Source organism: Micromys minutus (assembly GCF_963924665.1).
Source record: "Micromys minutus genome assembly, chromosome: 1".
NCBI lineage: Eukaryota > Metazoa > Chordata > Mammalia > Rodentia > Muridae > Micromys > Micromys minutus.
Window position 1 is genome coordinate 45,769,505 of NC_137969.1, and position 21,736 is coordinate 45,791,240.

Sequence of the window (21,736 nt, forward strand, 5' to 3'; positions counted from 1 at the left end):
TCTGTTGCTCTGCTGGCCATGGTCGTTGCAGAGAGCTCTGTGGTACCAGACATTGATCCATTCATTAGATTACCTATTTCTAGTGTGACTGTGTGTTTTGTATTTAGCTTCATTGAACTATGTGCTATACTCCTTCTGAGGAAATGACAAATTTCTCACACATTCACTAAAATTTGTCAAATTGTTTGCTTTGGAACATAAAATTTTAATAAAGTATGCCAGGGCCTCAATCTCTTTCAAGTACTCATGGTAAAGTCTACAAGCTCCTGGGAAATCTCTCTGCATCATCAAAGAGAACTAAAGTTACGGATCCGTTTTAGACATCGGAGCCCTTTGGTTTCTTCCTGAAGGCCCTGCCTCCCAGCACCATCACAAGGGGGTGTTTTGGGTGTAACGAGGGTATCAGCACTCAGATTACCTAAATAGATTCCAAGTCCGTGAATGGCAGAAGTTGCCCTCATTTTCCTTTTTCACAAATGCCAACTTTTCTTGTTCAGTTTCTTTTTCTTCTTTCAGTAACTAGGGATCAGACCTTGAAATCAGCCAATGCAAATGCTAAGAACTTGATAGTTAAGAGACTGAGGGAGAAAGCTTAAGTGTCCTCTGTGTTCTTTACAGTGTAACAGGAAGTTAAAGCTTTCCATAGAACATCATCTGTCTGCAAGAACTTCTCCCAATACTAACAAGCAATTCTAACATCTTGGATGCTTTGTTTCCATCTTACTCAAGTATAAACCCAAACATCAACTGGCATATACGTTTGTTTGTTTTTGAGACAGGGTTTCTCTGTGTAGCTGTCCTGTGATTCCTTGGGTATTCATTCTTGTCAGTTCACTTAATTATACAATCAAAATTATTCATTTCACTATCCTGTGTATTACAATTCAATACAAAAGTGCAAAAGCACTTCTGCGATGCCATTTTCTTTCAGATCTGCCCCTTTCTGTCCCCCTCCCTCTTTATAGCTGTTATTAGATGTCTGCAAATTTAGAATACTGTTAGCCAAAACTTTCCTATTCTATGCACACACTGATGTTACTATTTCACGTTCCTAAAATCATCTGCTTACAGGGCTTCAGTCTGTAGATAGGTCATGATTTTGAGTTGGCTTACACCAAATCCCATCACAGAACTAGTTGCATGTGGCTGACAGGAAGTCACTATTTTGTCATTCAGACGGTTTTGGATACCTCCCCACATCTAGCTTTTCAGAACCAACCAGTAATCCATCAGTTCCGTTGGAAGAGGCAAGCTCAGCCAAAACAGGAAGCAGGGAAGGTGAGGTGTTGGAGACTTCGCGGGGGCGAACAAGGAAGGGCTGGTAGCAATTGCGTCAGAAAAAGGTCTGTGGAAGGTTTGCTGCATAATGTGGAAACTACCGGAACCCTTATGGTGGGGACAGGGGCACTAGCTGGGCTTTTAAATTGAGTATTATGTCGCAGGTGGCTGAGACGTCAGTGAAAGACCATCCGAAGCGGCCAAAAACCTAAGACCGACCAGGAGGTTTGTGGGGGTGAGCTGAAAGGGTGTGGTCCCTGTGGGCTCTCGCCCCCTCCAATCCTGCCGCTAAGCTAGCTGCAGAACCCCAAGACAAGCTACCCCATCACTCACTGGTCCGAGTGACAGGCACTTCCTAAGTCTAGTGTCTTACTGGCCAGTCCAGAAAAAAGAGGGCGGGACAAATAAGTATTCTCCTTCTGATTGGTCAGCTCGTGCTGGTTCTTGTCAATTAGGAGATGAACTGCATTCTCCGCCATGTTGAAGAGCGCACTGCAAAGCCTGTCCTTTTCTTGGGGTGGTCACCCAACACCCGGTCTTTTTGTTCTTCTGTGCTCTAATATGATGATCCAGTTAGTAAAAACGTGCTCTCCGCGAGAAGTTCTCGTTTAGATAGTTAGACCGAAATAAAGCTGGAGAAAAGCTCAGTCCCTAGCCAGGGACCTGGGTGTCATTCAAATGAGTCAGTAATTGTCCCGGCACGGATGAGACTCCCACTGAGCAACTCTCTTGAAAATTGCGTTTTACTTTCGCTTACTGTGGTAGTCATTCGTGTAGCTTCAGATAGTTATGCTTCTAGAATGCCCCGTTAAACTGCAGGGTTGTATCAGAAACCACCATTAAATATTGGCTGGACTCGGGGTTCGCATTTGTGACAGTGAGAAAGGACGTAGCGTGCGTTGAGGTTCTTCGCCACCTCCTGTAGCGTCCCTAGTTACCGAGCCCTTAGTAACCGCTCCCCCCCAGCCAGGATCAGCGTGTTGGGCGGCGGCGTCTGCTCACCCGCCCCGGGCGGGCGCGGGCGCTCGGGCTCGGAGGCGGGGCGATGGCTTCGCCGCTCCAGGCGGTCAGACCTTCTGCTGCCATCCTCCACATGCCTGCAAATCCCATCACCGGAGCAAGGGTCGGCCAGTACGAACGCGAAGACCCCTTAGAGTCCTTGGTAGCAGCGGCGTTGGCGGCGGCAGTGGAGGAGGAACAGAAGAAAGGGATGTGGCAGATGCGGGCGTCGGTAATGTGGGAGCCCGGCGGGGTCTGAGCTCCGGGTCCTCACCGGCAGGGACGGGTGGAAATGCGGTGTCCTCTGCAGATCCTCCCTGCTCTCTGCACCAACTAAAGATTGATGCAAAACTTTCTTGGAGAGCATTTTTATAGCCATTTCTAGAGTGTGCAAAAAACAGAACTCTACTTCCTATTTATTCTCCAGCATATCTTGAGAATAAATAATTCTTTAGTTCCTTGATTTTCATTTTTTTATTTTTGTTTTTTCCCTTGAGGAAAACTAATGTGCCCATAGTTTTCATAAAACCTCAGATAATAAGTCGTACTAACAAGTGTGTTTTATTGGTTTTGGTTAGTAGTGGATTTTAGCAGTCAACTAGAAAAGCGTGTTTGAAGTTCAGTGGACAAATGCTCCATAGATATGGAGAAACAGCCAGATAAACAAATCGCCGAAATCCCAGAGTTTGCTCAAGGGGCCATACGGGTGCAGTAAGTTCTTTTCGAAAAACATTTTCAGTATTATGTCCTGGATGCGTTTCTAGCAGGAGTTCACAGTCTTCCTCTGTTCTCTCTACTTTTTACACACACACACACACACATACAAGAATTAAAATTGCACATATATACACTGACTTGTCTTCAGACACTCCAGAGGAGGGCATCAGATCTCATTGTAGATGGTTGTGAGCCACCATGTGGTTGCTGGGAATTGAACTCAGGACCTCTGGAAGAGCAGTCAGTGTTCTTAACTGCTGAGCAATATGTTTTTATTCTTTGAAAATTTCATACAATGTATTTTGAACATAATCACCCCTTTCCTTTATTTGTACTATTCATTTTATTTGTTTGATTTTAGATTTATGTGTATGAACATGTGCCGTGGGACTCCTGAGAGTCCCTGACAGTTGTGAGCTGTCAGTGCATTATGTGTAGGGTGCAGGGAATCAAGCCCAGGTCCCTGGGAGAGCAGCGAGTGCTCTTAACTGTTAAGCCATCTCACAACCTCTTTAAATTTTGTTTGCTTTTTGAGGCATAGCCATAGCTGTTCTGGAACTCACTCTGTAGTCCAGGCTGGCCTCAAATTCACAGAGCTCTGTCTACCTCTGCCTCCTGAGTGCTTGGTTTGAAGGTGTGTAATAAAATGCCAAGCTTCTGTTCACTTTAAAGTCAGGAAGCTTGATCTTAAGCTAGCACTCTTCTGGTGTAAAGCGTCAGGACGGGCAAGTACCCCCCCAACCCTCCTCCACCCCACCCCCTACACCCCATACCCCCTCCCATGTCTCCCTCCACCCCCCTCACACTTGGTTTCTTAGCCATGTTGTGGGTGGGGTGAAGGGTCTGTGCTTGCTAGGCAAGTGTTGTACCAACAGCTACTTCCTTGGGTTTTGTTTTGTTTTAGACAGTGTCTCCTTTGGTTCAGGATTGCCTCAAATTTGCTATTTGTGGCTAAGAATGACCTTATTCTCCTGATTCTCCTGCCTCCATCATCCGAATAATGGGACTATGAGTGTGAGGCACCGTAGCTGGCCTGTAGCAAATCTTTCAAGGTTATGAAGAGTAAAGTAGAGGGATAACCTGATCACCAGCGAGGTTCAGAATCCTGGGACTGGTTTATACCTGATAAAGCTACCGTTCAACACAATCTATCACAGGTTACAGAAAACAGATGCTGGAATGGCGGGAAGGATTCGGATTCTGGATCAGAATCCAATTTCTGCTACTTGCTAGGTGATTTTATGAGGTGACTTCTGTTTCTTTGTGTATAAAAGGACCACAATGGCCTCCATTTCCACGGGTGTCATCTCTTGAGTAATTTACATAAGCTAGCAATCATAACAACGGTCTGCTTGAATAATTCACTTGGAAATTGCCTTATACTTTGGCTTACCGTGGCAGAGAGGTCTGTCCTTCATCCAGTTGTTTTTGTTGCAGAGCGCACGGCTGGCTAACTGAGGACTTGTGTTATAAACTGAGTTCAGGTTTCCAACACTCACAGACAAACCTGGTGTGTTGGCTTTTGTCTGTAATCCCAGTGCTGGATGGGGAAGAAACAGGCAGATTCCCAGAACTTGCTCAAAGCCCTATCTCAAAAACTAAGGTGAAGAGTTACTAGGGAATTCACCTAAGATTGGATGTTACCTGGAAACCCCCTGCTCATCCCCTGCACAAGCTGGGAAACCCCATCTGCCCTCCTTTCCCCAACCCCACCCATCCGGAAAAAACTCCTCAGTCTGCTTGGAGAAAACTCAGGCGAACCCGTTGTCACTCCTCATCTCTGAATTTCACACAATCTGCCCAAGAGTGTCCACCCAGGGGCTCAGTTTTTGACCATGTATGGACACCATTCCAGATCCTAGGTGGCACATCATCACTCTTCCCCTAAGCTTTATAAAAAACCCTCCCTTTAGCTCGGATGTGTGACTTCATTGACCTCCACCTGTGAGATCACTGAATCCACTCGTGAGCTGCCTCCTCATAAACCTGCCTTTATCTACGTTTAATCTGGTCTAATCTGGCCTGTATCTGTGTCACTGAGCAGATAAAGTCTGTCATAGACCTCTGGTGTATACATACACACGTGCACACACACAGACATGCACACACACATGTACACACATGTGCGCACACACACAGAGACAGAGAACCTCAACATTTAGTAGAGACATAATAGACAAAAGAGATTAAGGACCAGCCATCATGGTAGGAGGCCTGGAACAAGCCCAGAGGGTCCCACATTCATTGAGAGAGACAGTGAGGTGGACATTCAAATGCTTCATCAGTTCCCTAAAGATGAAGAATAGAGTGTGTCCCCAGAGAGCAGTTCTGCAGGTGGAGAGAAGAGAGGTCCTCTGGTGGTTTCTATTTTCCTAAAGAAATAAAGGCTCTGAGAACAGTTGGTGTGTAGGACGAGAGCAGGGAAAGACACAGGTGCTGGGGCAGTAGAGCCATTTCCCAAAGGTACACTAGGGATTGAGCAGGCCAGGTATCCACTAGACATTGCCCAGGGTCTGATTTAGTGTTAGTAGTTACAAAATGTTGCCTATTGTTTTGGGAAGCTTCGTGTAAGTTATGGTGAGAACTGCCAAACATATTCTCTTCAAATATCTAGGGTTAGAGCATTAGAAGGTGGAGTTAGAACTGTGAGTTCGAGACCAGCCTAAACCGTGCAGAGTGCCAGACCAGCCTAAACCATGCAGAGTGCCAGACCAGTCTAGACAACATCGCGGTGCCTTGCCCATAAATAAATAAATCTCACACATATAGCTGGTGGTCAACTGCCCACAGCTATAGCTCAGTACTTGGGAGGCAGAGGCACACATGTCATTAAATACTGTTGTAAAAGTTTTTCCTTCCTTCCTTCCTTTCTTCCTCCTCTTCCCCTGCTTCCCAGTCCTTCTTTTCTTCTTTGGAGTCATGGTCTTACTGTGTAACCCTGCCTAGCTTGGAGTTCGTGGAGAAGAGGAACTTAAATATAGGAGGCTGGCTTCAAAGAGATCAGCCAACCTCTGCCTCCCAAACGTTGAGATTAAAGGTGTGTACCACAGTGCCTGGCCCAGAGGATCTCATGTAGCTCATGCTGGCCTCAGACTGGCTATGTAGCTCAGTCTGACCTTGAACTCAGGGTCCTTCTGTCTCTGCTTTCTGAGTGCTGGTTCAGCATTGAAAAGAAGATAAATTAGTAAAAGTTCCAGAATAAACTCTGTAGACTACCATGCAGACAGTTCTTTATGGTGCTGACACCACTTAAGCCTCAGGTGCTGGGAGGGCTGATACATCCATAAGTGGGTCAAGCCACTCTCTGGAAGATTAGCTTCTTCTGTAGTGACACTTACAACACGAAAAGCTTAATATCAAGGAGGAGGAAAGCGGCATTGCACATGGAGCTTTGCAAACCAGACAGTCCTGGGGCAGAGGTCAAACGTGAAGCGAGAACGGGGAGTCCTAGCCGTTCGTCTGTTTTAGGTTAAACACAGTCAAGCTGGAAACTGCTGAGAAGTTTGGTTTGTGTTAACAGTTGTTAACAGTGGCTGGGCACTATACAGTCCTCGCCAGGCTTGCTCTCCTCACGATGCTTCTTCTTCTTACACAGGTCTTCTAAGTCAGAGACTCGATAGTTTTCCTGTAGCTAATGGGGGTAGGACCACTGGAGACCTTCTGGGAGAGTGAAGGAACCATGGATGCTCTGTCTGAAAGCTGCTCCCTTTTAACTAGAGGACCTATAAATATAAAACACCGGCAGGCTCGCAGTCTGATTTTTAGATTGTTCATTTATGTTGGATTGTAGGCCTTAATACTCAGTAAGCCCAGTGCAGCCCTTCAGTGGTCTGTTTCCTCATATGGTTCAACCTTTGCAAAGGAAATGCCTATTATTTTCCATTGGCGAAAACTTATTACGACCTTTCATTCCACACATATTTACTGGACATGTTTTCTTGGCCAGGTACCTTTCTAGAAGCTGGGAACACAAAAGCACCAAGTAAACAAGTGTTTGCCTTTGTAAGCTGACTCTCCAGTCAGGACAGGCATGGGTATACGTGGGACCAGGGTAGGATAGAGGGTTGGTGGCTGAATTGTCCTGGGAAAGAACAGCAGAGGAGGAGAACTCACGGTACTTTGGGAGAGTTGTCATTTCAAAGAGGATAGTCAACAAAGATGCTTTTGAGGTGGCATTTGAGTGAGGAGTGAGCAATTGTCCTCCGCAGACTTCTGGGTAATCAGCATCCTTCTGTGCTATGGCATTCTTCAGTGCTGTTGTTTGCTGTTATTTGAGGAAGGGTCTCACTGATTAGGCTTCAGGGACCCTCCTGTTTCCACCTCTCCAGTGCTGGGATTACAAATTCATGTCACCGTGTCTGGCTTTTTCTTAAGCATGGTTTCTGGGAACTGAACCAAGCATTTTATGCGTGCATAGGAAACACTTAAGCAATTTAGCAACTTCTCCTGCTCTAGAAAGTGAGCTTTTTCTCTCCATAGTTGAGTCAGTTAAAAGAAGAGAAAGATGGGTAGTGGGGGGGGGGAGCTCAAGCAGAAGCTCCAGACATGGAGGGCCCAGCCACACATCGCTCCATGCTCTCTTCTAGTCCCCAAGTGTCTGCCACCTGTGGACATTACTGCCACCCACAGCAGCAACTCTCCTCTGCCCTCTGCTGGGTCTTTTCCCCTCCAAGATCATCCCAACTGGGGCTCCCTGGAGAGCCACTGAGAACTTTGTCCCTGGGCCCCATTCCTGTCCCCATCCACTGCACACCTTTGGAACCTGAGGCAGGAGTTCCTCAGGAGCTGGCTCTGGGCACTGGAGCAGCAGCTGCTCATCTTAGCAAAAACCTGCACAAGCTAGCAGAGGCTTCCTGTAGAAACTCTTGTAGCTGAGTTCCATCGTGTCTTCTGCAGTAGTGACATCACATGAATATTTTCTGTCAGTTATTTAGGAGCCTGACCAGTATTAAATGGATGGAAGCCAGTCATGGTGGCACATGCCTTTGATTCCAGGGACCAGGAGGCAGAGGCAGGCAGATCACTAGTTCAGAGCTAGCCTGGTCTACATATGGAGTTTGAGGCCAGCCTAGGCTACATGGTGAGACTTCTGGATCAGTGTCAATTTGTTATTTAATTTCAAACGGCAGATAACAGGATTCTCTCCCCATCAGGCAGGTTGTCACAGCTGTCCTGAAAAGGACGAAGAGGTGACATCTGAGGACACTATGAACTGCTCTGATATTTACCACTCTGATGAAGAGTATTTCAGGAAACTCAAAGACCTGAAGGCTGCCCATGTAGAAACCATGGCAAAATTAGAGAAAATGTATCAGGACAAGCTAAACATAAAAGACATCCAGGCAGCGCTCACTGGGGACGATTCTTCTAGGTAAGTCTCTTCTAGGCTTGCTTGCATTGTCATTTGTGGACTGAACTAAGATAAATGCTTGGACGAAGTGCCCAGAGGATTTGTTTCCTAGTATTAATGATATATGAAGGCAGGACTTTACTCACAGTGTTTAATGGCTTATCTTTCTACCAGGTTCCCTCTTGCTTTGAGGGTCATTTGGTGGCCATCTGTTTTCTTTAATTGTAATTTTTAATGCATTTTGCCTGCATGTATGCCTACCCCACGTGTGCACCTGTCATCCAAAGAGACTTGCGAACTGCCGTATGGGTGCTGGGAGTCAAGCCTGTGTCCCTGGAAGAGCAGCCAGTGCCCTTATCCTCTGAGCCATCTCTCCAGCCCCTTCATCTGTGTCTCTCTGCTTTACTTATGCTTACAGACATGTATCAAAGTATTTAGGCTGGCCCAGTTTTGAAACATGATCTTATACTCAATATAATCCAGAATGGCTTAGAATTTCTCATGTTCCAGACTGGCCTCTGTTGCAGAAGTTTTGGCTATTCTGCTTTGTGCTCCCAGCTGGTCACAGGCACACACACACACACACACACACACACACACACACACACACGCTCATTTTAAACAGCCTCGTTGGCTCTGATGGCTGGGCTCTTCTAAGCTTCCCGTGGCTAGCATGCCCTTACCTTCACTCCTAGCTAACATCTCTACATTTTCCCTCAGCTTAGTTGCCCAGTGACTTTCTGTGAAGCCCATTGGTCTTGCTGCCCACGACACTTTTTGGCTGCCCTTCCTTGGGTCACTTTCCTTTTCCACCTACATTTTGGAAGACTTTCTGCTACAGCTCTGAGTCTGTTCTCTCTCTCTCTCTCCCAAGTTTCTCTATCTCCTTTTCTTGCCCTCTCCTCTCTTCTCACCTGTGGGAACTTGGAAGTCCCATCTCTTTCTTTCTGCCTAGCCATTGGACACTGGCATCTTTATTGATAGATCAAAAACCAATTGGGGGCAAGGGCCTTCAGAGTCAGTAAACACAGATTCCCATTTAAATGAAAGCATCAGAACCATTCCTCTACAGGCCCAAAACTCAAAACTCCCTCATGCTTTTCTTTTCTTTCCTTTTTTTTTTTTTTTTTTTTTTTGAGATAGGGTCTTAAGTAGTTCAGGCTAGCCTCGTACTTGCAGTGTAGCCAAGGCTGATCTTGAACCACTGATCTTCTCACTTCCACTTCCCAGATGATGGGATTACAAGCAACCATGCCTTGCTTGAGCTGAGCCTTTTGTTGTTTGAGGTAAGACTTAAGTTTGAACAGGTAAACTAACAGGATGGTGCATTGGTTTTTAAGTTGTTCCCAACAAAACCTGAGCCTAGCTTCAGTCTTTAGATTAATTTCCAACAAGACCAGAGTTTTTAGGTTATACCCTTAATAAGACCAGTGTGTTTAGGTCATTCCCCCAACAAACCTGCACCCCAGTTTACAAGCCCACCCCTTGCCTAACAACCACCAATGCAGAGGGAGCAGAAATTAAGCCAATTGTGTTAAAGACCACAATAGTTTTCTAATTATGTGTTTGCATACATATTCCCTGCTTGCTTCTTACTATAAAGCCTTGCCCCATAAATATTCCCCCCCCCAAACCGTCCTGCGTGATAGCAGTGCATTGGAGGGTGGTGGTGTCCTGAGCTAGCTCAAATAGAATAAAGACCCTGCTGTGAATTGCATCTGATTGGCTCCTGTCTGTTTTTTGGGGAATCACTAACATTTTCCTGGCACAATAGCATATCTGAATAAGCAAATGTTGCCTGTCTCTAGCTACCTATTATCTTTACAACCCAGAATATTTATTTCTGTGATAATCCACAATCGTATATGACAAGACCATGAGTTTAGTTGTCTGACTGTTAACTTGCATTACTTAATTATCCTAAACAATTTGTAATAGCAGATATTAAAATGGCTGGGTCTAAACCTTGTATTCTTCAATAATTGCATAGGCACCATGGCTATCTAAGAGTTGAAACATTCATATATTATGTTGTAACAAGATTAATCTTAAATTTTATATCAACATACCAATGTAACAAAATATAGCCTTATATATATAGCAATATACAGAATTCTGTACCAATGTAAGATTATGGCTATAAAATGTTTTTTGGGAGGGGTGTTTAAGAGTAGATTCAACAATCAACCCCTATTTGTCAAATTCTTATAATATTTCTATATCCCCTTTTTCTTTTTAACCTCTCTTCCCTTCATCTAAGAGGGAAAGAAAAACAGAGAAAAGGAAAAGAAAAGTTAGCTTTCTCCCTGTCCAACACCATAAGTTTATAAATAATCCCTTAAAAATGACAACATATGTATGTATAATTCATAAAATGACCAGACCATCCGTCCCAACTAAATGGACTGAGACAACAGTCGTCTAGAAGACGTCAAAAACGATGAATAGGCCAGGGAGGGGTAAGACTGCTGGGGAAGCAGGGGCCAGTCCTGACAGGTCAGACTTTACAGCAAAGGAGTCACGTGGTCAGACATGGCTCGGAAGGTGACTCTGGGAGGCACAGAGGGGAGGGATGAAAGCAGGAAGAGCAGCTGACAACTCAAGTTCCGTCTCTGAAAAGTGAGGGTGTGTTAGATAATCATAGTCACCTCTCAGCTCTACTCTAAAGAAAAATAATATTGTCACCACCCTTAGCTACTCTCTTCGACTATTCCTTAATCTTAGAAAATCGGTAATTACATTAATTCTAACATTTGGCCACATAAAATTGGAAGTGTACCCTAATTATTCTTCCCTAGATCTGCATCAGAAAAGAGCTGCTCACATCCTGCCTTGTCAGTGACCTCACTGTCAGAGTCTGACCTAGACGAGTCGCCCTCCTTGTCCACAACTACTGATGAGGAGTTGCCCAACCTAGAGACAAAGATTCCCATGGAAATCGGAGCGACCTATGCCAAGGAGCTCATAAACAACATGTGGAACGACTTTTCTGTTGAAGATTATATTCAGTATGACTCTGACCTCCAAACGGCCAAGAAAAAAAGGAAGAAACCTAAATCCTGGACGCCCAGGATTACAGTGCCTGTGCCCTTTGAAATGACGGTAAGGGAGCAGAATCGGAGAGAGAAGGCGTCGAGTGCTCGGTCAGATCTGGAAATGAGGCAGAAGCTGCTGAAGAGGGACGAGGACGATGCGGAGTGTAAGAAGAAATTCCGGGCCAATCCTGCTCCTTCCTGCGTGCTCCTTCCCCTGTATGAGGATCTAGTCAAGCAGAATGAGGAGCGTCGGAAGAAGGCTCGGGAGAGGAGCAAAGCCGAGCTCCTGGCCTCCCAGAAGCCCTTTAAGTTCATTGCGAGGGAGGAGCAGAAGAAAGCAGTCCGTGAGAAGAAGCTGAGGGACCTGTTTAGGGCTAAAAGAACAACGAAGCCGTTTAAAGCCAAACCTGTGCCTCGTTTTATTTACAGGCAAGCTGCGAATGACAAGCCAAAGGAAGAAGAGCTCTCTGGGGACAGCAGGATGCAGCCAAAGGCCAGAGATCTGCTCCGAACTTCGCCTCGGCCCAGTCGGTCATCCTGCAGACATTTCAGGGACCCCAGAAGTCCTGCAAAGCCAAGGGGCAAACACAGGCGGAGGTGCCTGAGCCCCGGTGATGGAGACTTGGAGAAATGGAAGGAACCCTTCTCTGAACCCAGCTTTCTGAAATGCCCAGTGCTTTGTGAACAGTGCTGTCATCACGAGTCCCCGTGTGACTCTGACAAAAGACAGGAAGTCTTGGCAGACATCAGAGCAGATGAAGAAAATCCGAGAGAAACATGCAGGCCTAATCTGTCTCCTGGGCGTAAATCACCCAGAAGAAGCGCGCGCACGCAGCCCAGGCCTCATGAATGCAGCCCTCCGATGCCCACCGCATCTTCTCGAGGTCGGGAGCAAGCCATTAGGTAAGGCACCGGGATGGTTGCTGAACTGGCATATGAAGCCCTGTGGGTTTTAGCTTGGTGAATCTGAATTTACTTAATTATGTGGAAAGTATTGCATGACATGGTAGAGAATTGTTTGCTAAGAACGTTCTTCTAAGGAACAAATGTGATTTCTGTGTTTCCTTGGGGATAAGTAGATAAGCGCACACCATCAGCCCTACTTGGATTTCCAATGTCGCAATTAAGATTTTGGTCAAAAGGTGGTCTTTCTTTCAGCCTTTGAATTATCCCGTGTTAACTCTTTGCTGAACAACTTCCTTCTTGGCTTAAAGTGAATTGAGCCTTAGTTTGTTGCCCTCAGGAAATCCCTTGAGGAAAAGAAAATGCTGGAAGAAGAGAGAAATCGGATCCTAACTAAACAGAAGCAAAGAATGAAAGACTTGCAGAATCTCCTGGCAACACGGGTTAAGGCTTATGGCTCACACCAGAGCTTGTCTCAGATAGTTAAATCCAGGGTAAACGATCTCAGGTACCATGGAAGAGCCTGGACACTCCGACATAGTTGACAAACTCGGTTTCCTCCCCTCTCCTGTCCTCTCCTGTCCTCTCCTCCCCTCTACTTTCCTTTCCTTGTAATTAGTGGATATCTAGATATGAAAACATTATAGTATCTTAATTTATGAATTTAAATAATCTTTGGTTGTGTCTACTCAACTGTTACATACATATATGCACACATACACATCTTATGATGACAGTCAGTGTATACACTCACCTCTATAGCAAGAACCATGAGACCATGTGGAAAAGAAGCATTTTCTGTTATGGCCATAGTTAATAACTGCTTTACAACCAGCACAAAAACCTCTTATTTCTATAAGTATGTTCTCATTTACAAATTATGTAAATATCTGGCATCTATACATGCATATGCATATATATATTACACACACACACACACACACATCTGGTGCTAGGGATGTGAGGATCAAAGCCAGGACCTTGTATACAGACTGGCTGATATGGCCTTATTAGCCCAGAATATTTTTTAAAATTAACAAGTAAGTCAGGGAGTTCTGTTTCACGTTTTACCAAATGCAGTGGTTTGAGTGGATGCATCGTGGGTGCATGCTGCCCCTCATGATTGTTCCCCTGTGGACGCTAATAGCAGCCACAGAACACCTATAGTCCTTTGCAGAATACTGCTAGAATTCTATACAGCAGAGTTTGAAAACCAGCATTCCAAACATTGCATATAGAAATGGTCATGCTTAAGCAAGAAAAGCTGTGCTCCAAAGCTGGGTAAGTAATGACTTATTAACTTTTACCATCCAAATGCATATAACTGCTTATTTTTTAATTATTTATTTAATGTATATAAGTACACTGTAACTCTCTTCAGACACACCAGAAAAGGGCATCAGATCCCATTACAGATGGTTGTGAGCCACCATGTGGTTGCTGGGATTTGAACTCAGGACCTCTGGAAGAGCAGTCAGTGTTCTTAACCACTGAGCCATCTCTCCAGCTCCATATATCTGCTTTTAACACTTACTATTCCTTTACAGTATAGTACTACCCCACTAACAGAGACTAGTTTGATGAACTTGTGCAAAAAAACTTACTTTATGAATACAGTATTTACATAGGAAATTAGTATCAACTTATTGTAAAGTATAATTATTTTCTGTTCCCATGATACTCTCTTGTCTTGGTTACTTTTAGTGTATCTTACACGGAATAAAAAGGAAACAGAACAGTGAAGTTTAATTCATTGTGAGATCTGGTCCAAAGAAGAAGCAGAGTGATATTCATGCATTTTGGCTTCTGTCTTCTGTTGCTAAATTCTCATGAGCCCCATTTTCTCCCTTACCTGCTCCCACTTAATTAATGTTGCCACTGCCCGTTAGGTGGTTTCATTCAGGCAAATAAGAAAAGCGAGGTTTTTTTTATTTTGGTTTTTGAGGTCTCTTTGTGTACCCTGGGCTACCCTAGAACTAGGTCTGCCTGTTTCTGCCTCAGAGTTTTGCCAACATTGCCTAGTTTAAGGGTCTTATTTTTGAAAAAAGAATCCCAGGATTTTCCTCCTGTCTGTTTTCGTCTTGCCTCTCATGGTCCATGATGCCAGCCGAGGTTGTCAGCACAGTGAAACCAAACTGCCGTGACGGGAGCAGTTTTTCTAGGTCTCTGAGTTGAACACCAAACCTAGGGCTTATTACTCCACACTTGTTCAGCCTTCCTGTGAGGTTCACGGTCTTCTCAGCTCTGTGATCATCAATGATCTCGAGTTCACCCGTGTGTCCCTGCTTCATCATCACAGTTAAGAACCAACAATGACTTTAGAACGCGGCCTGATGAGGACCTGGCGTTTGCCTCTTCTCAGCATTGTTGATGCTCCCAAGAGCATCTGCCAGAACATTTATTCACACCATGGTGACTGGGGAAAAGGGATGGCGTAGATACGGGACGGATAAACACAGAGCTTCACAAGCACTCACTCCAAAAGAATATTTTTTAAGATAACTATTTGGACCAGACTTTCTTGCCTTTGTACACTTATATATAAAACACTTTTCAGGCAAGTTTGAAGACCTTTTTTCTTGACAACTTTTGAAATCAAAATGTCCAGACCATTCCGGACAGTACAATGTGTACCTCCAAAACCTGGGCATTTTATTCTGGGCTTATGAGAACCTTGTCAGTCTAGAAGGGGAACCAGGCTGAACCGTGCTCTTATTTCTTGATTTGACTTCTGAAGTAAATGTCCTAATAGAGCACCCGTAGCTTACCTTTTAAAATGCCGTTCTCTTTATCTGATTCTAGAAGGAACGAAAAGGCCAGGATGAAAGAATATCAGCAAGAACTGGAGGAACAAGATGAAAAATTGCAAAAGAGGCCAATGCTGTTTGAAAGAGTCTCCCAGGTTGTATCTATTGAAACTTAGGGCCATTACCAGCTTCCTGTTTCTCAGTGCCTCCCTCTGGCCTTCACGTGTGTGTGCCATCTTACTGTGTCCTACGATTGCTGAGACATGCTGTTTCTGGGGCACTTCATCCAGTCCACCAAGGAAGTAATTTTGCTTAAGATCTGATGAGGCTCATAGCTTAATAAAGAACAGGTCACTGTCCCCATGCACCTCAAGACATCCCTGCCACAGTCTGCTTTAGTGTCCGGTCTTTTCAGTCAGCCTGGTTCTCGTTCTGTTGAGGCTTCAGGATATTATGGTGAGGTCTTTGATGAATTCAACCATTTGGTGTATGACCAGTGTATGCAACATAGTGAGACCCTGTCTCTTGAAAAAATTGAAATTGGATATTTATTTATTTATTTAAATTATTGTGTGTGAGTGTTTTGTGTGGGCACCATGTATATTTACTGCCACAGACGTCAGAGGGTACTGCACACTGTAGAACTGGGGTTGTGAGCCACCACATGATTGCTGAGAAGTGAACCTAGATGCTCCGTAGGAGTAAGTGCTCTAAACTACTGAGCCATCTTCCCAGGCCTAAAAGCATCAAAAAGCGAAGAGCAGATTGCTCTGCGTCCCCATTCTCCACAGCACATCCTGACAACAGCACAGTCATTCCTCCCATGGAGGTCATTCAACGTAATCCTTTTGAGCGGGGCCTTTGATAGTGAGAGAGTAGGTGCACTTTCCTCTCATCGTCACAGCTCCATCTCTGCACGGTGAAGGCAGAGTGACCATCAACGGTCAAACAGTTCACAGATTGCTCACCTTGCTGCCAAGTGCTAAGTCAGGGTCCAGTGACCACTATTTTGGTTTTGTTAACATAAATTAATGCGTCCCCCCCCCACATCTCTGCTGCTGCTAATTAGCAGCTGTTATGCCATAAATTCTCTTGCAGCTTTATTCATTGCCCATTTATAAGAGTTAATTGCAGTCTCCCTGCCTGTTGCTCTGTCCTCCAGCAGGAAGTGCCTGTGATTGGTTACAGGGGCAACCATGTTGTCCTCGCTCTTGGAAGTCACAAGGTCTATTAACAGACGTTAAGTTGAGTTCTCTTAATTCATAGCGTTAGCTTTGATTTTTTTTTTTTTTTAAACCAGGTCTCATGGAGCTTAGGCTGGCCTAAACTGGTTATAAAGCCAAAGATAATCTTAGGCTTCTATTCTGCCGCTGCCTTCTGAGTGCTGAGATTATAGACTGTATCACTACTCCTGGCTTAGGAGGTTCTGGGCACTGAACACAGATGTTTTAGTCACTTCTGTACTCCCTGGGCACAGTTCTCATTCCTCTCGTAGTTTTCAGTTCACCTAGGTATTGTGTGCATGTGTGCGTGCGTGTTATGTTCCTTCCTCAGTCACTCATTTGATTTTTGAGGCATGAACCTAGAGCCTGTGAGGGTAGCCAAATGTAGTGGTGCACGCCTTTAATCCCAACACTTTGGAGGGACTGGCAGGTGGTCTCTGTGAGTTCAAGGCTAGCCTGGTCCACACAGGACTAGGACTACACAGTGAGACCCTGACTCTTTTAAATCTATATATCTTAATGAACTCGGATAGCCTTGGCTCTTGTCTAAAAAGGATTGTCTCTCCTACAGAGGAATGCAAGGATGGCCGCAGAGAGGCGTTACTCTAACACTCTAAAAGCACTAGGACTCTCTGAGGAGTTTGTTTCACAGAAAGGCCAAAGTGGAAAAGTGTCTGAGAGCCTCCCTAGGCAAGATCTGAGAAGCTGTCCGTCGGACAGAGAAAGGTAGTGTGAAGGGAAGCCAACTCTGGGCTTCCTTATTGTTTAAAAACCCTTTTTCTTAGGGAGTGCATGTGAACCGTTGTAAGATATACTAATATTTTATCATGTAATATAAGTATTACACAGTGATCAAATGCTGTGTTCTTACAGCAAGCTTATATTTCTGACTTATATAAAAGAGATAATGGCCCATGTTTGATTGAAATATAAGGAGTCACATTTCGAGGTAGATTCATTTCGGGGACCTTTGTTCCCCATTGATGCTGCCATAGCTCTCCCACCTGTAGACTTAACCCCACCTACATGATGGTAACATAGGCTGTGTACCTTTGAAACCAACACAAACACATTTTTCCTTTGATTAATACATTTCTTTCTTTAGCTCTTACGGAGAAGAAAGAGAGAATGAGGAAGACAAGTATTTAACTGATACCAGCAGCCAGGATTCTTGCAAGGGAAACAAGGAAGATATTAAAGAAGGCGGAGAAGAAGATTCAGGAGCATTAGCCCGAATCACAGGCTTGTCTCGCTGACCCTCATGTGCAGCCTCAGCATCGCAGTGCCTGCGCTTGTGGGACTGTGAGCATCTGTGGGGACAGCTCTCACACATGCAGGGCTGCTGAAAAGGACACCGTGGCTAGAAGGGCCGAGTCCACACTAGGGATGTGGTTGCTAGATTACAGCTTTGCATGCTGCATGCTGCACTTTAGAAATTGCTATGTATGCTGTTTGTGATTATGATTATGTTTGTGTTTTCAAAGTGTTTGAGGGTTGGAGAACCACAGCCGTCACAAATGGATGACTTATGGAAATGCACATTTGTATTTGATAAGAAAAAATTGGTATTGAGAGAACTACTAGCTTTTGAAGATCTATTTTTAAATGGACTATTTTCAGTTTTTTTCTTGGAACCATTTTCAAATAAGTAATATGCTACAGATAAAATAGGTACTTGGAAATTTACAGTAATTTTGGCACTGAAAAGATTTACTGCTAAGTAATCCACACCATGGCCACTCTTTCCTTTTTTGCCCTTTTTCTGGTGAAGATTGAATCCAGAGCTAAGATCACACATACAACTTAATGAATTCTACCATTTGCTATCCCCTCAATGCTTCTGAATTATTTTTATAGGCAAAGTATTAAAACAATTTATGCTATTTAAAAACTTCTGTGTGTTATTGTATATAGAATAACTATGGCCCTTGTGAGTGGTAATCTCAAGAGATATAGGTTACTGATCTATATATGCTGAAGTTGGGATCCTAACTTGCCAAAGGAAAATCCTAAAAGTAATTCATATTTCTTTCTTTATTTAAACTTGGGTATTTTTTTAATGTTTCCTTTTTGTTTCTTTTTCTTTTTTTCTTTTCCTTGATATTTATTTTAAGACAGAATGTTTCTGTGTAGTCTTGGCTGTCCTGACCTCGATTTGTAGACCAGGCTGGCCTTGAACTCAGAGATCCACCTGCTTCTGCCTCCCTGGAGCTGGGATTAAAGAATCGTGCCACCAATGCTGGGCAATTTTACTCTTTTTAAAAAAGATTTATTTAACATATATAAGTACACTGTAGCTGTCTTCAGACACACCAGAAAAGGGCATCAGATCTCATTACAGATGGTTGTAAACTGCCATATGGTTGCTGAGAATTGACCTCAGGGCCTCTGGAAGAGCAGTCAGTGCTCTTAACCACTGAGCCATTGCTCCAGCCCGCAATTTTACTCTTAATTACATGTCTGTGTGTAGGATTGTCTTTGTGTATATCTGTGTGTAGTAAGTGGCTGTGAGTTCAGTTGTCAATGGAGCCTAGAAGACAGCGGTGGCCTCCTTGGAGCTGGGGCTTCCAGGGCTGTGAGCCAACTGCTCCTGAATGCTGGAAACCACACTTGTGTCCTTTGCAAGAGTAGTATGTGCTCTTACCACTGAGCCAGATCTCCAAATCCACCCAGTATTGGACTTGGTATTTTAGTAATCAAGGGGGCTGGAGAGACGGCTTAGGGGTTAAGAGCACAGTCTGCTCTTCCAGAGGTCCTGAGTTCAATTTCCAGCAACCACATGGTGGCTCACAACCATCTGTAATGAGATCTGGTGCCTTCTTCTGGTGTGTCTGAAGACAGCTACAGTGTACTTATATATAATGAGTAAATAAATCTTAAAAAAAAATTAGAGAAGGATATTGCCCATGGTTTGGTTTGGTAACTATTTCCCTTTTTCTAACCATTTCTCTTTTTAAAGATTCGTTGTTCCGGACTGTGGGCTTCTGTCTGCATGCATGTCTGGCCTGTCCTGCATGTGCAGTGTAGTAATGTGCCCTCAGAGGAGGGCATCGGATTCTGCACAACTGGAGCTGCAGACAGTTGTGACCCTCCATGGAAGTGCTGGGAATTGAACCTGGGTCCTCTGGAAGAGCAGCCAGGGCTCTTAATGTCTCTCGGCCCTCTTTGTTTTTATGTGTTCAGTGAAAAAGGAAAAGAAGACCCTCAATCTCCTTGCTTTTCTTACAGCTAGTTGGGAAGATTCTGTAATACCGCACAAGCCAGAAAGAGGAGGATTTGGGAAAACCTTCGAAGGGAAGACAGCAGCTCATCCCTTCAGCCCTTTCTCTTTTTCTTCTGTCTTGGGAAAGTGAATTTTCATCAGCAGAATAGTGCTCTTAATTCAAGAGATGTCGCTAACTCCGTGTTTTACATACGATTTGAGGTATCATTTCTAAATTTCCACTGTGTCTGGAATACTGATCATGGACAGTGACAGCAATCATTTCTGTGTGTGAAAAACGCTTGCTTTAGAAAACTATCCGCATTAACCTCTGAGGCTGGAACCACACTATAGGATATCAGCGCGGAGACCAGCGCGGGGACCAGCGCCGAGGCCTGGCTGTTCACTTTGGATTATTAATAAAGAGCATGCCCTCCTCTTCCTGGGGAACTGTTTGGTTGTTAGGGTCACTGGGAGGGGTGTCATTTCTACCTCCAGAGGGAAAGGAAGGTTATCAGAAGGCAGCGGGTTGAATGTAGACAGTACCCTGCAGGTGTGTGTGCAACCCAACAGAGGAGAGAAAAAGGCATGGCATAGTGTGCAACAAGGGTAAACTCTCATTGCGCTGTAGGGCTGAAGAAGCTTGATGCCCGCCTGTCACCCCTACAAGCCGTGTGCTGAGAGCTGTGCCAAAAGCTGTGTGGCTGAGAAGCAGAAGTCGTCATCGGAAGCAGTAGGGCAGGAGAGAACCTGTCAGCACGCCAGACACGATGCTCAGCCTTCTTGTAACCCCAGTACGTAAGAGGCTGGGGAGGGGAATTGTTGCAAGTCCAACATACCCTAGGTTACATATAAATTCAGGCCAGTTTGGGTTTGTCGGTCTACTCCTGGTCTTAAGAAAGTTCAAGATAAAATGGTTCATTAACAATATCAATAGGACACATTAATACTGTGGAACTCATCTTTCTTGTTATTCTTTACATATCAAAATTTCAGGACTTTGATCTTCCACAGTTGGCTGAGATTTTGTGACTGTATTGCTCTCAGAGCTGTGGATGAACTGTGTTCTGTCTCAGTTTCCCTTTCTCACAAGGATGCTACCGGCAATGATTTTTGTTGCTACCTGGTCTAGTTTTTCCTGTCAGTAGGCCCCCATGTTTTTTATCTCAGCCCACCTGAAGAAGTGGGGAGTGTCGTTTAAGGAAAGGATTGTAGGAAGAGTCTAGACGCACACATGAGAGGAGCTGCTTGTCTTGTGCTATGTAAGAATCTACTCCATCTGTAGTGCTTACAGCAGCTCGTGTGTCTGGAGTCTCACACCCAGCCTGAGGGCAAGCAGGAAGGACACAGGCCAGGGGAGACACCACTGCATCAGCTCTCAGTCATTACGGTGAAGTTTGATTGTAACCTGGGTAGAAGTACTCTGTATTAAAATTTTCAGTGTCAGAGACATAGCTTGGGTAGAACACTTGCCTAACACACCCAAGGTCCTGGGTTTGATAATCATTAAACAGAATTAACAAAACAAAAAAAAAAAAAAAAAAAAAAACCAAAGGTTTATAGAATCTACATACATACACACACACAAACACACATACAAACACACATACATACACATCATGTACACACCACACACATACACACACTTGCACCATACACACAAACACTTTTCACCTTGGGCAAGGGCTTTTTTTTTTTATATTCATTTATTTATTTAATGTATATGAGTACACTGTAGCTGTCTTCAGACACACCAGAAGAGGGCATCAGATCTCATTATAGATGGTTGTGAGCCACCATGTGGTTGCTGAGAATTGAACTCAGGACCTCTTAACCACTGAGCCATCTCTCCAGCCCAAGTGCAAGGGCTTTCTTTACGTAAGGCAAATGTTGCTCTACCAATTACCTACACCCCTGACCTGAGCACTCATACTTTTATTCCCTAAATGATTTGATAGTAATTTGTTTAATCCTAATGTTTTACATCTAAATTCTTTACCTGTCTTCTGTATAACCACATTGCCACTATAATGCCTTAAACAGTCAACTATATATAACCTATTCTTTTCTTGGCACTACGGATTGGATCCCTACCAGGGCCAAAAAACTGATTAGCAATGAAACACTTCTGTCTCACACAGTCCATGTTCAATCTACCCAGTTGTCCCGAACAACGTCTTACTTCATTTCCTTCCATCTCTGCATGAGGAGGCACGGGTGTCTGATACTACACTTGATCACTCACGGTGTTCCTGCAACACACTGTGCTGTAAAGTCCTTGG

General features: G+C 44.4%; 1 protein-coding gene and 1 pseudogene across 2 annotated transcripts; one reads left to right on the forward strand and one right to left on the reverse strand.

The window, feature by feature from the left end:
• Positions 1 to 2,323: 2,323 nt before the first annotated feature.
• On the forward strand, positions 2,324 to 17,508 carry FAM161A (FAM161 centrosomal protein A; the record flags this gene model as incomplete). The annotated part of the gene is made up of 7 exons (XM_080922309.1): positions 2,324 to 2,509; positions 8,148 to 8,365; positions 11,143 to 12,282; positions 12,623 to 12,790; positions 15,085 to 15,184; positions 16,824 to 16,978; positions 17,358 to 17,508. The coding sequence occupies 7 exons, from the start codon at positions 2,324 to 2,326 to the stop codon at positions 17,506 to 17,508; spliced, it is 2,118 nt and encodes a 705-aa protein (XP_080778435.1).
• On the reverse strand, positions 14,315 to 14,678 carry LOC308434595 (small ribosomal subunit protein uS8-like; annotated as a pseudogene). The gene has a single exon. The product of its transcript is annotated as a small ribosomal subunit protein uS8-like (transcript).
• Positions 17,509 to 21,736: the final 4,228 nt, after the last annotated feature.